Source organism: Pelecanus crispus, chromosome 3 (genome assembly GCF_030463565.1).
Source record: "Pelecanus crispus isolate bPelCri1 chromosome 3, bPelCri1.pri, whole genome shotgun sequence".
NCBI classification, from domain to species: domain Eukaryota; kingdom Metazoa; phylum Chordata; class Aves; order Pelecaniformes; family Pelecanidae; genus Pelecanus; species Pelecanus crispus.
Window position 1 is genome coordinate 63,272,189 of NC_134645.1, and position 17,628 is coordinate 63,289,816.

The window sequence follows — 17,628 nt, forward strand, 5'->3', positions numbered from 1 at the left end:
AGGTGGAAATCTGAGAATGTGGATTGCATCCACTGAGATGAGACAAGCCTTACTCTTTCAGACAGCTTTCTCCATTTTATTTAGATCTAACACACAGAGAGGTTGTTTGTAAGAAATGGCTGAAGAAGCAAGTTTGCAGTGTTTACTGCTTATAATGTGATGGATTGACATATGTTTGCTACATAACCACATTATACACTTAGAGTACCTTGGAAGAAAACATCTTTATGTGGCCTTGTCTAACAGAAAATAATATATTGCCTTCCTGATCTATAGATGTTTTGGGAAACAGCTGTTTGATAATGAGTGAAGTATCCTGGTATTTTTAGACTGCAGGTTTGCCAGAAGTGCTATACACAATTGTTATTTTAATTCCTTTATGGTGTGTCCTCGCTGTTACATTCAGCTAATGCAGGGCTGGTAAATATAATTAACAGGGCTCAAGGCATGATCTTCCACTGCAGGAAAAATGAAACAACCCACTAGACTGACTCTAAACTTCTGGGTTGTCTTGCCAGCCATAGTGCTTTTTTTGTAGTGAGACCTGAACTAATTTGTTCCGCTTCTGTTTCTGTGTAAAATATACGTAATAATCACTTCCTTCTAAGGTATAGCAGGCTTAATTAAATATTTGCAATGAGATTGGACATTGTGGAGTTAAAAATGATCGTAGATGTATAGAGTTTAAACAAGACACTGTTTGTCCTTCACACAACTAAGTTCTTACCTGTCCTACTGCTTGACATTGATTTTAATTTTACATAAGCATTTCCTATTGGGTGATATCGATCTTAATGTTAAATACGCATTTCTCCTTTGTTTCATGTAGGCCAGTGTTAGCTATTGTAGAAGTGGAAGTTCAGGAAGTTAATCAAGCTGCCCGTGAGAGTGTTTTCCAGGAAGTATCATCTTTCCAGGGACCACTGGATGCCACAGTAGTGGTAAATCTGCTATCACCAATGCCTGAAGAGAAAAACGAATTTCCCGAAGACTTGCGTACAGAGCTTATGCAAATGTTTGAGGATTATGGCACTATTGTTCTGGTCAGGTAAGTTTGGGATGTCATCTATTCAGGAACACGGACTAGAAATTCCCTTTTTGTTCTGACAGAATTACCTTTTTTTAGAAAGTAGTATGCTAAATTCCTTTACTGCATGTTGAGTTCTTAATTAGAAACTGAATACAAGTATTTTGAATATCTCTCATCAGCCTTTTAAAAGAAATAGTCTAACAGCTCTTTTGGCTGAGTGGAGGAGAATTTTATTCCGTATAGCACCATAAAGCAGAGGCTTTGATGTGAATCATCACGTTTAGATTCAGGCCTCATTTCCATGCATTGCTTCTGCTGGTGGGTCCTTGGGGCCCTGCTTCACTTCCTCTGAGGAGGTCTGCACTCTTCCAGCACTCTTTCACACTTACTAGGATTTCCTGGCTGGCTCTCCTTTCTTTTGGGGGTCATTTTACTTATTTTTTAATAGTATGGCTTCTCATAGTTTGAGAGGGAGAGTGTGATACCTTCTGGCAGAGCAGTTTAATTTCATTCTGGTTGATTCTGTACAGGGCTCCAGCATAGCTATGAGACCTGTTTTGAGAAATACAGGCAAAAGACCTCTGACAGTTGACCTGGGAAGCAAGACCAGAAACTTGTTCATGTTGCACTTGACCCATTTCTTAATAGAGAAAACTGATGACCTGTCGTTGTATGGTTTTATGAAGTACCAAATGTAAGTTGAGGGTTCAAAAGCAACCCTGCAGGAACAGCAGCACTACTTTGCTTGTGAAGAAAAGGAGCACGAAGAGAACATGCTTTGGTGGTTTGGTTTTGTTTTGTTTTTAATTGCCTTAGAGCTTGATGGTATATTAGTCTTTGGGAACATCACATGTCCTCTGAGGTGAGGGATATGCAGAGCCATGGAAGTTGGTACAGAGAGGGTGTGGATATCAGACCAGGTATCCTGTCAATGGCTGCAGAGATGTTTGTACTGCTGCTTCAGGAGTGACCCAGTAAAGGGCAGGGTGCTGGGGTCACACAAGGGAGGATGGGAGAGAGGAAGAGCCCAGCTGGCATTCATAGATCACTTGCTCCTCCTCAAAAAATAGAGTTGTAAGGAAAATAGAACTAAACCCAAATACATAGCCGTACAAAACTATCATGCTTGCCTTTAAGGCTTTTCACTCAATGGGGAAATAAAATGCACTGTTTTCTCTCCTCTGCCTTTTTTTACTAGGATCAGTGGAGGTCAAATGCTGGTGACATTTGCAGACAGCAAGTCAGCTCTTCGTGTTATGGATATAGATGGTGTCAAAGTAAGACTCTCTCAAACCTATAATAATTCATGACAAATTTCTCAAAAGTGGTTGCTTAGAATGAGATAGTTGAGTTTCTAGCTAAATCAAGTAGCACTATTTTAAAGAAACTTAGTGCTCACAAAGTCTTTAGCATTCACAGCTGCTGAAGCTTTTAATGCAGTATTTCAGTTTCAGGAGGGCAGGAGGTGACTTTTCTTGGAGCTTGTAAACAGTGCTTAGTATCTGGTCTCTGATACCACTGCAGAATACATGGACTCGGTCATTGTTCTGGCACTTGAAGCAGTTCTCCTGAGATTATGTGTGACTTTATACTGTTGCCAAAGCATCCTCACAATTGTGGTTTGGAGATTTTTTATTTCTCTTAAGTGTATCAAATAAACTCTTTCGACCAAGTTGGAACAACATGATTCATTGGCCACCGTGGCAAACTCAGCATTAGCAGTAGGCGTTTACCTTCCCATCCCCTGCTCTTCCTTCCCACGCACATACTCTACAATTCATCAACCCCCTCATTTATGCTGACAAAACTGTTTGTGGGGCTGCACTATAAACTTAACATTGAAGTAATGGATTTAACCCTCATTCTTCTTTCATATTTGGAGTTTTATCTATTAATTTGGCTTATTTCATTGATGTAATTTATAGCACAGACCCAAACACAATTGTATGTGCACAATGTGTGAAGGTGCTGGGAACCTGATTCAGGAACTTTCCAAAGTAATTTTGCTGCCAAAGCTGATGCCTTGGATACATCTCACCCCAAATGTCATGGAGCAAGGCATATAAGCAGCTGTGGTCTTAATCTGTTTAATAATATACTTTCCATGTGTATCAATCATTATATTTGGGATTTTTTGAGCAGAGAGTTTCCTTACAGATGGCATCAGGTAGCAAATTCTTGTGTGTTTTAAAGCTACTGACTCAAAAATGGAACCCTCCCACACCATTATTACCATCACAGCATCATTTTGACGATATTTGATGTTTCACCTATTTCTCAAGTATTTCCCAAATGCAGCAGTAGTGCTTTCAAGCTGTTAAGCTGATTTTCGTTCAAGAACATTGTTACAGTCTGAAAACTTGGTTATGGGGATAGGAAGAGTGCTTCCTTCTCATTTAGCTTCTGAAATGAAGCTTTAGTTATATCAGTTTCTGAAGCAGTTATACAATAGACTGGCAGCACTTGCTTATTCTGTTCAGGTGTTCACATTTTGTGAAGTTGCTTGGCAAAGGGGAAACAATTCTTTCTTTGCGTTAGGTCAGAGGCAGAACAGTGAAGATCCGGCCCAAGACCAAGGACTGGCTAAAGGGCCTTCAGGAGGAAATTGCTCGAAAACGGGACAGCATTGCCCCCATGTCCCCCACAGCAAACTCCTGTCTTCTGGAAGAAAATTTTGACTTCTCAAGTTTGGACTACGACTCAGAAGGTGAGAAGCAGGTTTCTAAGCTAAGTTGTGAGAAATTGCTTCACTGACTTTGGTTGCACAGAGAAGGTACAGTATGACTGTTAGTGGTATCTTAATTTGTAATGAAGCCACACTTCTTAAAAAGGGGATTGTAACTAAAGCTGTGACCCAGCACTGTGCCTGGGCAGAGAACTGTTGCTTAGATCATCCTATCAATTTAGTGTTACAACATATACTAGCAAATCCAATGTATGGTACAGTTGCCTGTATAGAAACAAACTGTAATGAAACATATGGGTTACACAAATAGCTTGCCCAACACGTGTATTAAATTAATTGATTGCTAGTAGAGAGAGACAGGGAATGCATTTGCTTATTAAATCTTTGTTATCTAATATTTTAATTCAGGTGATATAGTGGAGGATGAAGATGATTATTTAGATGATGCTTTGTGTCAACACCTAGTAGCAGAAACAGCAGAAGATATGCCTGAGGGCTGTGGACATTTTGCATCCATAGGTCATTCAAACAAATCTGGACAAAACCCACAGCTGTGTAAAGGTAAATTATCTACATTCCTTAAAGTAAGACCTGAAGGTTTGTTGTTTGTTCTCCTTTTGTCTCTGTATCCCTGTGTCATTTATATTTTCATTGTAGGTCCTCTAAAGATAAGGATCATCTTTTTGGTACATGTTCATATAGCGCTCAATCCCCCTTGAGTCAGTGACTGTAACTGAGGCCCTCAGGCACAACAGCAATACAAATAGTAAAGCTTAGATCCTCCTTCTCTCTAGCCCAGGGCAAGGCAGGAGTGCTGAAAAATGCTGGATTCCTTTTATAGAAATTAAAGAAATTCAGTCTTTTTATCCATTTGGTGGTGTTTGGCACCAGAGCATACCACAAAACATTGTCCGTTACTTTCTTATTGGTGAGGGCCAGAGCAAAATCAAACCCAAGGAATGCTGTTGATTCAGTGTTGGGCTTGGCCCTGTCCTGGGAGCAACAGCTGTGGCAGTGTAGTCAGCTGTAAGCTGGGCAGTCCAGGAGGTGGTTGTGCTCAAATGACTTCAAAGCAGCCTAAAGTTTCTCCTTTGTTCCTATTTTATTTATTTCTGAAGAAGTTGAGGTTCACACAACAGGTATATATATTCATTCTTTTAGTGTTTCATAAACGTGTTACCTTTTTTCCTGGTCACCTGGCTTGTTTGCACATTATTGTGAAATGACTTGGTAAAGAGAAGATAAAGCTGTGAAGAGAATACGGATAAAAACTCCAGCAAGAACCAGCCAAGCCAGTGGTGGTCTTATACTGGGATGTGATCAGGACATGCTTCGGTGACCAAGCATTGACAGGGTGGGTCACGTATTGAACACTTCATCATGACAGCAAGTGATTCAGTAGCTGTCTTTCTGCACTCTCTCAGAAGTGCTTTGTCTTCTGACATAAAGTCAAAACTTTAATACCTTCAAAGGTTGAGTCAGAAGTACAGTTCAAAAAGATTAAATGAAATTCATAAGTTTACACAGACAGATTTTCCAAACAATGAGTGATACATGGCTTTCTTGCCCACCTTAAATCACAGGCTGGGTGCAGTGTGACCAGACCCAGAAACCTAGCCCTGAGCCAAGGAGTAATCTGTCATTATTAAATACTGTGAAGCCAATCACTTTGTATTATAGGATGCCTTGCCCTCCAAACACCTCTGGCCTACTGTGTGATGATTCATTAAGCTACAGAGAATTGCAGTGATTCTTTTCACCCACACTAACTCTTCTCCACAAAAAATACCACAAAGTAAACGGAGATTATAAAGTAGAGTTTGAAGGAGGTCAAGGTGGGGTCATGATCTCACACAACTCAGAATGTGATATATTCAATCCATCTTGAAAATCTCTGCAATTCCAGGGCCTCCATAAGCTTCCAGTTCTGCCCGAGTAATTCCTAATCGAAGAAATGATGATTGGATAGCTGGTGTTAGACACAGACAGAAACCAGTGATGGGCAGAACAGTGTGTATGTGCACTTCTGAGGTCAGAGAGGGGCATAGCCTCACAAATCTGATGTCCCTGGGAGCCGTTGCCTAAAACCAGCAGCCTTTTAGGGGGAGGGATAGAGTGGTGGTGGCTGTTTTTTGTCTTGTGTTCAGTGTTACTGCCAGCATTTCAAGCTGTGCATTTAGGTGCCTGCATGACTCCTTGGACCCTACTGATGAGCCTGTATCTGCAGCTTAGAAGTGTTGAAAATGCAGAAAGAAGGGGGAGGGCAGGTTGGGTAGATCACAGGCTGTGTCTCTGTGGCTGCCATCCGCTGCTGAGTGGGAGCAGGAAACTGTGAGGCAGCTCAGTATTCCCTGCAGAGCACAGCTTTCTGAAAAACAGGAACTGGTGTAAAAATGCCTGAAGCATGAGAGTCTGCTGCTACCACAATTCCTTCCCCATCCTCTCCAAACCACAGGGACAAAACTAAACCCAGTGGATTTTGGAGCCCTAAAGAACAGAGTTGCATGGCTGGGCAGGGAAGGACGGTGAGAGAACCGAAGTGAGAGCCCTCACTTCAGCAGACTGGGAGACTAAAGCAATCCCTACTCCTCACCTCTCCAGCTGTTGGAGAGGCTTAGGTGGGACAAAAGAGCGTGTAATAGCCTAGACGTGTAAGGTGCAGCCAAGCGCTATCAGATTGAGGCAGGTGTACCTGTTTAGAGACATTGCGGGAATGCAGAGATGTGAGCGAGCCATTCAGACAGATTTTTCTCTGGCATAAAAAGCAGTTCTCCTGAGCAAGGAAAGTTGTCAAATTTTCAGAGGGAATTCCTGCGTTCAGGAAGGAAGAGCAAGGGATTGACCGTGACTAGCCTCCTCATGACTGCCATGACACAGTTTGCGTGAGAGCAGGTTGCCACCGAGTCTGGCTGTGAAAAGCTCAGAATCTAACCAGGTAAACTAGTAACCCTGAAATCAGGTGCAGGCAGTCTTTGTGTCAGCACAGTCAGTTAATAAATGCTGCAAAGGGAGAAACATTTGACAAAAGGGTAGATGTTTCCTGGAGTAGGAGCAGGGAGACATTCGGGGAGAGCAAAACAGTATGAAAGGAGCCATGTTGTGTTGCTGAGACACCTGGTTGAGGCTTGCCATTCACAATCACCTCTCTCCTGACCACCCAGATTTGGTGCATCTCACCCAGCGGAGATCTAATACAGATCCTTTCTAAAATTTCCCTAGATGATACAGACCTGGCCAATTTGAAGCGAGAACTGGAGGCGAGCGAGGAATGCCACCGCCGGACTCCAAGCAGGTCTCTGTCCATTCCTCCCAGGCCTCGGCCACTTCAGCCGCCACAGAGGCCTCCCCCTCCTGGTGAGTTTAACTTGCTTTAATGTTGTGTTGGCCCCAGCTGAACAGTTTCGCCTGCCATTTCTGGGTGATAAAGAAAGTAATAAGTTGTTCTGAAATGTCAGGCTGTTGAGGTACTTGTACTTGCTTCCCAGTCTGTTTTAGGCTGACTGTGGCTGCAGTTAGCAACGGGAGAAGTTTGTCTTTAGGATGACAGATACTCCACAAAAAATGCCTTTAGTGAGGATGGAATGGCCCGTATGTTTCATACTAACTCATCACTCAGGTTAGCGAGTTGACTAGCCACTTTGTGGCAATAAAAATAAGTATCACTATTTGTGCCTGCTGACTTCCAAAGTCACTGAGTCAGTGTTTTCTTACAGTTTGTTTTCTTCTGACTTAATTGTAATGTTCCTTTTAAAAAGCTTTGACAAAATGCCTGTTCTGGACAGTTTTTGTTCTTTCCTGCTTTGCAAGCAATTCTTGCTTGCTTTTGTGTTTATGAAAGAAATGCAAAGTGGCTTATGATTTTCAGTGAGGCACAAAGAGGAAGTGATGCTCTTTACCTAAGCTTTACCCACCTGAGATGCCATCAGTGCTATGCTGTTCCTGTTTTTATGGCTACTTCTGGATGAATGCTGGTTGCTAGATCAGCATAATCATCTTTGCCTTCTGTATGACACAAGCTATACATCACGTTTTTCTTGCAGTCCAAAAGTCTCTCTTCGGTATGTATTTTCCAGCCTTAAATTAAAGGTTCTGTCAGACTCACTGCTGGAAGATGAGTTCTTCAGGGTTATTCCCATTCATTTCTGAGTCTGTTGCACAGAAGCGACAACACTGGTATCTGTATTTCTGTGCCTGGAATGCAATGTTAATGCTTAGCTGAGGTTATTGAATTGATTAAATGAGAGCAAGACTAACAGGAAACTGCTTCCTTGAAACAGTTCAAGATTTCAGCATTTTATTCTGTGTTGAGATTTTTTTCACCTTCACCAGATTAGACCAGTAACAGTTCAGCCCATCACTCCTCCTAGATCAGAGTGTCTTGCTCTTGGCACTGAGACAGAGAGACTCAAGGTCCCCAGTGTCCTAAAGGAAGGTCTTGCCTAATATGTCTGTCCCTGGAGGAGCAGGGAGGGTGACAGCGTCTCTTCTTATTTATCACAAACAATTTCAAAGCACATTGGTTTTGCTCCATTGCAAATAAAATGTTGTACCAGCTCTTGAACGTAAAAAGCTATTTTTATTCCTCTTTCAGCTGGAACATCAGGCAAAAAGTCCCCCTCAGACGGTTCCCTCTCTCCAGGAAGCCACTCCACCTGCTCCATCCTGGCAATGGCAAAGCTGCTACCCGGAGCCCCTCAGCAGCCAGTGAGTCCTGCCGCTCAGCGTAGCCACGCAGCATTGTCCTGATCTCCCCCATCTGCATAGACACTGTAGACACTAAGTATCGTGTACATGACGCACCTGTCATACGAGGAAGGAAATCCATCACATACCGGAGCTGGAAATGCTAAGATGAATTTGCTGTAATGTAATATTAGACTGTAGGACCTGCTAGACACCAGAAAAATGTTATTAAATTGCCAGGAATTAGAAAGGTCAAAGAGGGAGAGAGAGAATGGTGCAAGACCCGAGTACTGTTGGTTTATTCCACGTGCTGCTTTCTGACAGACGCTAACTTGAGTTTTCAACACCATGATAATGTGCTTTAATTCTTTTCTCGCCTCTTTTTTGATGGGCCGTGCTAGTGCCCAGCGTGCAGAAGAAGTCTTGACCATTGCTAGCAAGGCTGCTAGCCCTCTGAGGAGACCAAGACTGGAATGTGGGAACACCTCCCCACTCCTGTCTTGTTGGATGAGAACCCTAATGTATTGAACAAGGGATGGCTAAGGGACTAGCTGTGGCAGTGAGCCATCGGCCTGTCTGTCAGCTGGTAACAAAGATGTAATATCTGCCAAAAGACTCCCCACCATTTCTATAGTATTTATAGATTGCTGAATAGCCACTGGCAAAACCAGAACTTTACAGGTGTGTGAGCTTAGCTGTAAGATTACAGGTGTACAAGAAAAAAGAGTTCTTTCAAGATTAATAATTCTCTTTTTTTTTTTTTTTTTTTTTAAAGCCTAAAGTCCGGACTGGAATAAGTAAACCTTACAATGTCAAGCAGATCAAAACCACCACAGCTGAGGAAGCAGAAGAAGCTATTAGATGTCTTATGGAAGCTAAAGGAGGTAAGCACAGCTTTCTGACTGACTTCTAAAAATCTTTAAATAAAGAAAACTGTAGGTGTATTCATCCTTCCCGTCATAGCCCAGATGCACATATTTCTATTCAGAAGCTCACCTGATCACTGCCATACACATTCTTGCAAGATGGTACCTGGTGTTCTCTGTCAGTTTTGATAATACTTTTTTTTTCCCCCCAATATGACTCAAGTTGTATATTTTGTTGTAGAACCTGTTACTAGGAGCACCTTGGGTTATTTATATCCAGATTTAGTCTGAAATATTGAAAGATAAAGATGGGATCTTACTGAACTGATGGTGCCTGTGTTAGCCCAGAGTTGCATAAAGGATATTTGCTGCTTTATTTAGTGAATACTCACTATTCCAAGCAGAACTAGAGAGCAAATACAGCTGTGGGAGAAATAACCTGGATTCTGTTCACATTTGGACAGCAAGTACAGTTGTAACCTAGATAGAAGCTTGCACCACTTCAGCTTGAATAGCTAAGCTAAAAGGCTACTCTGTGTTTAGGCTCTCTATCTAATGCCTGCAAGGGCAAGTTAGAGCAGGAAACTAGCTTAGGTATTGAAACTTAGGCAGTGTGAATGTACCCTCCAGGGCTGCAAGTAGTCTTTCTGCTGATGCTGTATGAATGAGAAAGAATGCACCATGACTCTGAGATCGCTACCTGAGTTTCTAAGGCTCTCAGTTAAGGGGAAAACCATCCCTTTTCATTTGTAAATAGAGCAAATGCAGTTTGGAATAATCCAATTTAATTAGAAATATCATAAAGTCATCTTGATGTTTGTTCCTTAGAGAGTGCTGTACATTTGTTTCTTAAATCAGATTTACTTTCTGTTAATTTTGAAATTTACATTAAGTGTTCTACTCAGCATTGGTAAGGAAACTAGTGCGGTCAGCAACACTCTCAGTCCCTTGTGCTGTAACACCTGTTGGCATTTACAGTTCTTCCTGAAGTACAAGACACACTCGGTATCACTATCTGGATTATCCAGATAAGGAAACCAGGGCAAAAGGAGACTCAGGACTTGGAGTGCAGTGCTGAACCCCCAACCCGCGTTTTATCCACTTGGCCAAATGGTGGCACAGCATTGCTGTTTTGGAATGAAATTATTTCAGACAGGGAAAGTTTTTCCCTAACTGCCTCTTATAAATGTGACAGGATTGCAAAGGTCTGTGTTCACTTCTAAAACCTACCTTCCTGGCCTGAGCCCATTCCCTGTAGGCATGCACATTTTAGGAAACATGATTGTAAAAGAAATTGTCTTGAAGCTATATTCTGATCAAGCCAAGATGCTAATTGACATTGCTTTTCAGGACTACAGGAAGATGCAGTAAAGCCTACTCTAACTAGAAGCCAAATGGTCACCAAACCCGAGCCTCTTCCCAGCATCACAAAGTCAGCATCCTTTCAAGGGTCGCAGGCAGAACCAGCGCTTGTGCCCCACCGCCCGCCACCCAAAGTTCCAACTACGAAGAAGCCAGTACCTCTGCAAAGGACCGGGGTCAGGGTGGAAAATGTAAGATAGTTGCAGCAAAATGTATCCAGCCTCCAATACACAGTGTGAATGATGGCAAGAGGCGTGGACTGTTAAACGATTTGTATGAAGTCCTGTCATTTACAGTTCTGAGCCAGCAGGAACTAAAATGATTTTTGTGTATGGTAGTCACCAAGGCATAAAAAGATACTAGGAGATCAGAAAGAAAAAAGAGCCTCAAGTTCCTTACTCGGCCATATTCAGCTTTACTATTTGTCAGTCCATTCTCTTAGATTTTGTTACTTTTTCTTCTGGTTTGTCTAAACCTTGTCGGGATTTAAGACTCATCTGTTTATCACAGTGTTTACTTTTGACCGTGTCGGGAGTGGTCTGCTCTGTATTGATTTGGGGCAGCTTCTTGACAGTATGCTGTTCTGTGTCCTGTTCAGAAACATCTAACTTTTCTCACCTTATAATGGGATTCAGCCTTTCACTTGGGATTCTGGATTCTACTCAAGAGTTCAGGTTCTTAAAAATACCAGCCTGTAGGTGTTGGGGTTTTAATCTATCTCTACAATGGAGATAATAGTTCTTCACCGCTAGAGCTGCTAAAATGAGTATTTAATGGTGAAAGCAATTTAAGTACAGGAGAGAGATAAATACAACCTTTTATATTCTTCCTTTGACAGAACCTTTGCTAGGAAGCTCTGTTCTAAGTCATTAGGACTCCTGCCTTACCTTCCTGTGTAAAGGCATTCACCCCTTCTCTATCATGGACTTTGTGCAAACTCTACTTAGCAGATTCACAAAACAAAAAATCCCACGGTGCGTGCCCTTTCCTTAAACATTCAATAACAAGGCTTCAGTTCCTAGCATCAGTGAGACATGACGAGCCATTAATGCATTTCTTGGGTTAGCTTAAGCTAAATGTCCTTCACCCTTATATATCAGAACATACCCAAAGGCATGTGCTAATGGCCCCATTAATTTAGCCCTCCCTATGCAGTCTTGCTTAAATAATATCAGTCAGCAGAGAGATGTAACAAATAAATAACGCTTCACAGCTGTGTTAATTTGGCCCAGAGCAAAATGCTCAGATGAAAGAGAGATGGTCAGAAAGAGATGTGTTTCTCATACAGGGAGTGAACAGGCTGTAGGATCCTTGTCCTCAAATGCCACTCTGTAAATGAATACTGGTCCAAGGCACGATGCATGAGAACAGAACCAAGCCGGTACAGCGTAAACCTGTGCTGTCAAGCCTCCTCTTTGTACTGCGTGTTTTTTTTTTTTTTTTTCTTCCAGTACTGTCAGCTTTTCTCAGTTATGCCATCAATAATACTCGGACTAGAAGCGACTCAGAGTTTGAGGTACCCTTTTTGTTCTCAAATTTCTTGTTCTGTTTCTTCCTCAGGCCAAGCCTACAGAAGAGCAGTTCGACCAGCAGCCAGTACAGTCTCTTTTTGGCTTGCCAGAGCCCTGTCTAGAAGCCGGAGCTATTCTTAGTCCGACCAGGATTACTCCAGTCCCTAAACCCAGAACAGCACAACCTGGGAAGCCCCAGGAGAGCAGGGGGAGCAGTGAAAGGCAGCCCCCCTCAGCAAGCGTGGCCGAGGCCAGCGCGCTGCCTCCCCCGAATGCTTCCTTTGCCCCAAAGGTGCCACCACGAAGAAAGAAGTCGGCTCCTGCAGCTCTTCATCTGCAAGTTCTCCAGAGCAGTGACAACCCACTCTTTAGTGGGTTAATGTTCAACTCCAACAACAATCCTGGGTTCTGCCCGCAGACTCGGGACTCTCACGTCCCTGCGCAGTCTGCTCTCTCAGCTCCTGTGTCCTCTGCGAGCCCAGAAAACACCACAGCTAAGCCGCTGGCACCAAATGCTGCAGAATTGATGGCTAACCTTCAGGGCCCTCCTGTACCAGAAGGCCAGCATCCACAGCTCTCAGATACCAGCTCCCTTCCAGAGAACACCAATTTTTTGGACCTGGACACAGATTCTTCCTGCCCTCTTTCCATACAGGCAGCATCAGCTGCTTCTCCAGCACACACTCCAGAAAATTTAAAACGCCCCAACTTGAAAGATTTCAGTCACTGGGTTACATTTAGTGATGACGAAGAGAGTGGTGCACTATCAGAAGGGTTCAACAAAATGCTTGTCTTGGAACAAAACAAATATACCGTGACGAACACAGATACTGATTTAGAATTATAAAATTTGTCCCCTTAATGTTCCTATAGAAATCATAATTATGATGCAAAATGAAAATAAATCTTTTGTACAAAGATTTATATCTAAGGAAATAGAACATCTGTCCATGCTCCATTTCAGTCTCATGTTTAAAGATGCTGCCCCTGGAGGGAAGTGTATAGAGTGTATACGACCTAACATTATCTACAGCTTGTTTGAAAAGTTCTTTATTCTAAGTTATTTCTTTTTATTAATCCATCTTAAGATGTTTTATTTCATTTCAGGTACAAATCATATGTGATGTTGTATGGAAAAAAAGATGTTAAGAAAAACATTTTCCTGTGAAATGTATATTTTAATTGATTTCTGTCACTTGAAATAAAGAACCCTTATCTTTAATAGTTAGGCTGCTACAGTTATTCTGGAACTAACAAAAGGGCAATATATACCAATATAACTACAGCAGTAGCACTGGTATTGTTCTGCTACTAAGTTTCTGCTGTGAAAACAAGTCTTAGATGGTATCTTCTTGTACATCTTAACTCGCTGCAGTGGTGGCAGGACCTAGTACTTACCTTGTTAAACTCATGCCTGTGTTGAAAGTAAAATGAAAGGGGGGTACTCTAAGGCTGTAAAGCAGACCCATGAGAGGTGGTGCCCCTGCATCAGGAAGAAACACCTGTTCTTATGCCAGACCAGGCAAGTGCCCCCCCCCCCCCCCCCCCCCCCAATATCACAGCAGAGCTCTTCTAAGTGCTGTGCTGTTAATGGCACTGTAATAACATGCCTCAGCCATTCTAAAAGAAGGACTGGGTAGCCTCTCAAAATACTGCTTCGACCTACAAGGAGCTCAAAGGCATCCCTAGTTGGTTTTCTACCACAGCTCCAAAATGTACCCTGGGTTTTGTTCACAGCAAGCCAATGCCAAACAATGTACTTTACAATGAAATAGCATGTGGCCAACACCAGTCCCTTTTCAAAGAACCGCTATAGCCTGCTTGTATATTATCTACGTAAATACTGTGGTAATACAGTGAATAGTTGAGACCTGCTGATGACATAGGTCGTTAGCATCCTATGTCTTATGCTAAAGAAAGACAGTTTAGTAAGTTGGTAGTTGAGTCCCTGGTCCCATGCTGCTTCTTTGTAACAAAAAAAATGCCATGTCAGTCTCTTTCTTACTTCCACAGTACAGATGAGGAAAGCACTGGTCTTGGAACCTAGCTTTATGCACGTGCAACACAGGCTGTTAACGCCCCGAACCTAAGCCACAAGTGCACGGCTGGGGCCAGCAGAACCCTCCTGCAGAGAGGACCGGTCGCTTACGGCCTGATAATGAATGGGTCCACTCACCATAAAGCTCAGCTGGGACACCAAACTGGCAGGGGGCTGGAAGCGTGCAGAGCCACGGCTCTCTCTATGCAGTTCTGCTGATGGTCAGCTCTGTGGCCCACTTTGTACCAGGGAAGGAGCAGCCGTGCGCTTCCCATTCGCCTTGGCAGCCCTGGTAAAGCCGTGCCGCAGCAGAGGGACAGGCAGCCCTGAGGAACAGCACGATTGCTGAACGGGAGCTGGGAAGGCTAAGGAAGGGAACTAGACACGGGCAACTGCATCTAAGACAGAGGACAAATTTAAGAAGCATGTGCACCACTGCAAATAAAGCTGGCTGTTGCTCAGGCGCACTGAATCCGCGCAGGGAGTGTACCTAGGAGGCAGTTACAACGCACAGAGCAAGACTTAACAGGCAAGCAACTGCAATTACCTGTACTGTGTAGGTTCTTGCAAACAGGTTTAAAAGGTGGTCATGTTCAATGGCTCAGACAATGACAGCCCAGCTAGGGGAGGCACTCCCTGTTAACCACTGTAGAAACTCCAGGCAAGTACTCCCACGTGCCTGCTTCTCCCTTACACTTACCCAGTATTCCACCAGGACCTACAGGACAAGTGCTTCAGGCGGGTCCGTAGGTCACTCACTCACCCCGCTGGGCTGACTCATGAAGTACTGCTGCTCAGCTCAAAGCAGACTGGATCTTCACAATGAAGTCATCTCTCGTTTATTAGCAAGCCAGCAGTCACGCTTCTCAGAAGCCTAAGATTTTGGCAAGGATAATCCATGGTGCTAAATGTGTCTGTTAGCTGCTCAAGCTGCGCAGGCTTTTGCCTTGCACGTGCAGTGAAACTGTACGCTATCGATGCCGTTTGTTCAAAGCCAGCAGTTAAAAATGATAAACAGATTGCAACTTGTCATGGTAACTCATTAAGAGAAGCATCAAGATCTTTTATTATTAAAGGGAGGAGACCATTTTTAAGCACTTGATGAAGCTGAAAAGCCCCTCTTGTTTTCAGATGTTTTTTGCAGAAAAAGTGTATTAAAAAAAAAGTTCAGAGATGTTTGGGTTTTTTTTTCCTCCATAGGAAAAGTAATTGACTGGTTCTCAGCTTCTTGGAACTGGGAATTAGCCATTTTCTTACTTGTAAATGCCTACCTGTTTCACTGCCACTGCCAAATCTTGAACACAAGACATCCTGTAAGAGAGGATGCTGCCTCTGTCTGAGCTCCTGCTGCCCTCCTCCACTCCCCTATTTGCCAGACACTTTACAAAAATCCCCAAAACCTTCAAAGGCCAAACCAATAAAACGCAGTGCTAAGCTTCTCATGGGAGTGTCAGTTTAACGTGGCAGCAGGCCAGTGAATAATGCTGAAGCAAGATAGTTGTTTCCCTACAAGATGACACTGAGCCTTAGCCTCTGCGTTCTCCTCTTAAAAAAAATTACAGTGAATATTTATGTGCACATTTCAGTATAAAACATTAAGAGCAGTAAAAAAGAAAGAGGATGTTATATGACCATATCCAACATTTTCTGCAAAGATAATTAACAGCTCTAGGACAGCTAATTTACATGTTAATGAAAGTGTTAGCAGGAAAGCCAATTAAAGTGGATTTATACAAGTCAAATAAAATCTGCTTTATTGCTCTTCTTGAATAAGAGAAGTATGTAGCCTTTAGCATTATATCTTATGTCTATGTATGTGGCAAGCTGCCCATTAAAGTATGAATCCCTGCAGCTAGCTGGTTTATACTATCGGTGACAGCATACACTGCTCAATCGCAGCAAATGAAGGGAAAGGAACAGACAGTCCAGCTGAAAAGGTTACAGCAAAGAATGAGGAATCTCCTGTCTCAATATATTATCTTCCATACTGGTGCCCAACACCCCAGCCAGGTGTTTTTCAGAGGCAGGTGCTTGTGACCTGGCTTCTGGTTTTAATGCTCAGCAGCTAAGCAGGGCCAGACTTGCTCTGCCTTTAGGAAAGTGCTGCCAAAACCTCAGACTGCAGGAGACGGTGATTCTTTCCTTCTCACTCAGGATTAAGCCAGGCCCCAGCACAATGTGAAAAGAGGCTGAGTAACCTGAACCATCGTTAGCTGGCGTCCGCAACTAGGGAACCCACAGCACAGCTCTGCCCTCAGCTCTGCTGCCTGTTCTCACTGGGACATTATCAGTGGAAACCAGTGCCCTCAGTGATAGCTACCAGTCTTGAGGGCCACATAGTGGGTGGTAGGGAGCAGCCATCCCATGACAGTTTTCAAGTTGTGAACCCAGCACTTGGAAATCTTAAAACTGCTGACACTGGCTATGAAGCCAGGCATGACTGGTTTACCAGATCCTAGATGCAAGTACATAAGCGTCTGTGTGATTATTTAATGTGAGAGACTTTGGCGAGGGACTAACGCCATGTGAGCTTGCCCAGGACCCTGTAGTGCAGCAACTTGAAGTTGCTACAGGCATCCGGGTGGTTCAGCTGCATTCGTGTTTGGGGTGGGTGTGGTTCTCTTTGGTATAGCAACTGCCCAATTTAGCTTTTTCAGGTGGATGATCACTGAAACAAACAAAAAGGGAGAGAACCAAGCCCAAGATACTGTTCCGAATTTCCACTGTGCACAAAACAACACTGTTGCTTTTTCCTTTTTGTCCAGAATTGACATTTTCACCAGATGGAAAATTTCTAGCTAGCTGCTCTGCCTGGCACCATGGAGCACAAATCACAGTGAAAGCCAGTTTGCTCTACTGTAATCACAGCAATTAAAAACCTGATGATTGTTGCTACTAGAAATACCAACACAGTTATACAAGAGTGCTGGACAACAAGTGCACGAGGATTGACAAACTCCTATTAGCCCACGCTTCCTGTCTTACTATTTTAGTCTCAGATGCCACAATGCAGACAAAATACCATCTTCTCAGACAATTCACACATACCTGCTAGCTACATCTGCAGCTGGGTTCCCAGCTAGATGGGATTAAGGGCATAGTTTCAGACCTAAGAATTTACATAAAGGCACTATTCTGAATTAACGTGACAGCAGGGAAACACGAAAGCACACATTTCTAAAGGGCAGCAGACATGAATGCTACGCAACAGACCTTCTGGCCCTCAAACCAATGTCTGTACATGGTTTAGAGGGCACTTTTGCAAAATCTAAAAGCACAACTGAAAAACTGTTCGGTTTGGCAAAACTGATAACCGGCTGCACCCCCCTGTACTATGCCTCTCACAGAAGATGAAGGGTAAACATTACATTCTTCCAGCACAAGACAAATAATTAAAAAATAAAGCAGGTCTTCAACAAAAGTGAACATGATCCAGAGCATTCATTTGGCAG

At 43.1% G+C, this 17,628-nt stretch overlaps 1 protein-coding gene across 1 annotated transcript in view; it reads left to right on the forward strand.

The window, feature by feature from the left end:
• Nucleotides 1–12,985, forward strand: part of SYNJ2 (synaptojanin 2) — a 70,805-nt gene extending 57,820 nt beyond the window's left edge. The window contains exons 19-27 of the mRNA XM_075707269.1: nt 830–1,048; nt 2,229–2,307; nt 3,569–3,737; nt 4,125–4,277; nt 6,936–7,070; nt 8,308–8,420; nt 9,175–9,283; nt 10,616–10,818; nt 12,188–12,985. Coding sequence (XP_075563384.1) covers nt 830–1,048; nt 2,229–2,307; nt 3,569–3,737; nt 4,125–4,277; nt 6,936–7,070; nt 8,308–8,420; nt 9,175–9,283; nt 10,616–10,818; nt 12,188–12,985 — 1,978 coding nt within the window. The remainder of the gene's footprint in view (nt 1–829; nt 1,049–2,228; nt 2,308–3,568; nt 3,738–4,124; nt 4,278–6,935; nt 7,071–8,307; nt 8,421–9,174; nt 9,284–10,615; nt 10,819–12,187) is intronic.
• The last annotated feature ends 4,643 nt before the right edge of the window (nt 12,986–17,628 follow it).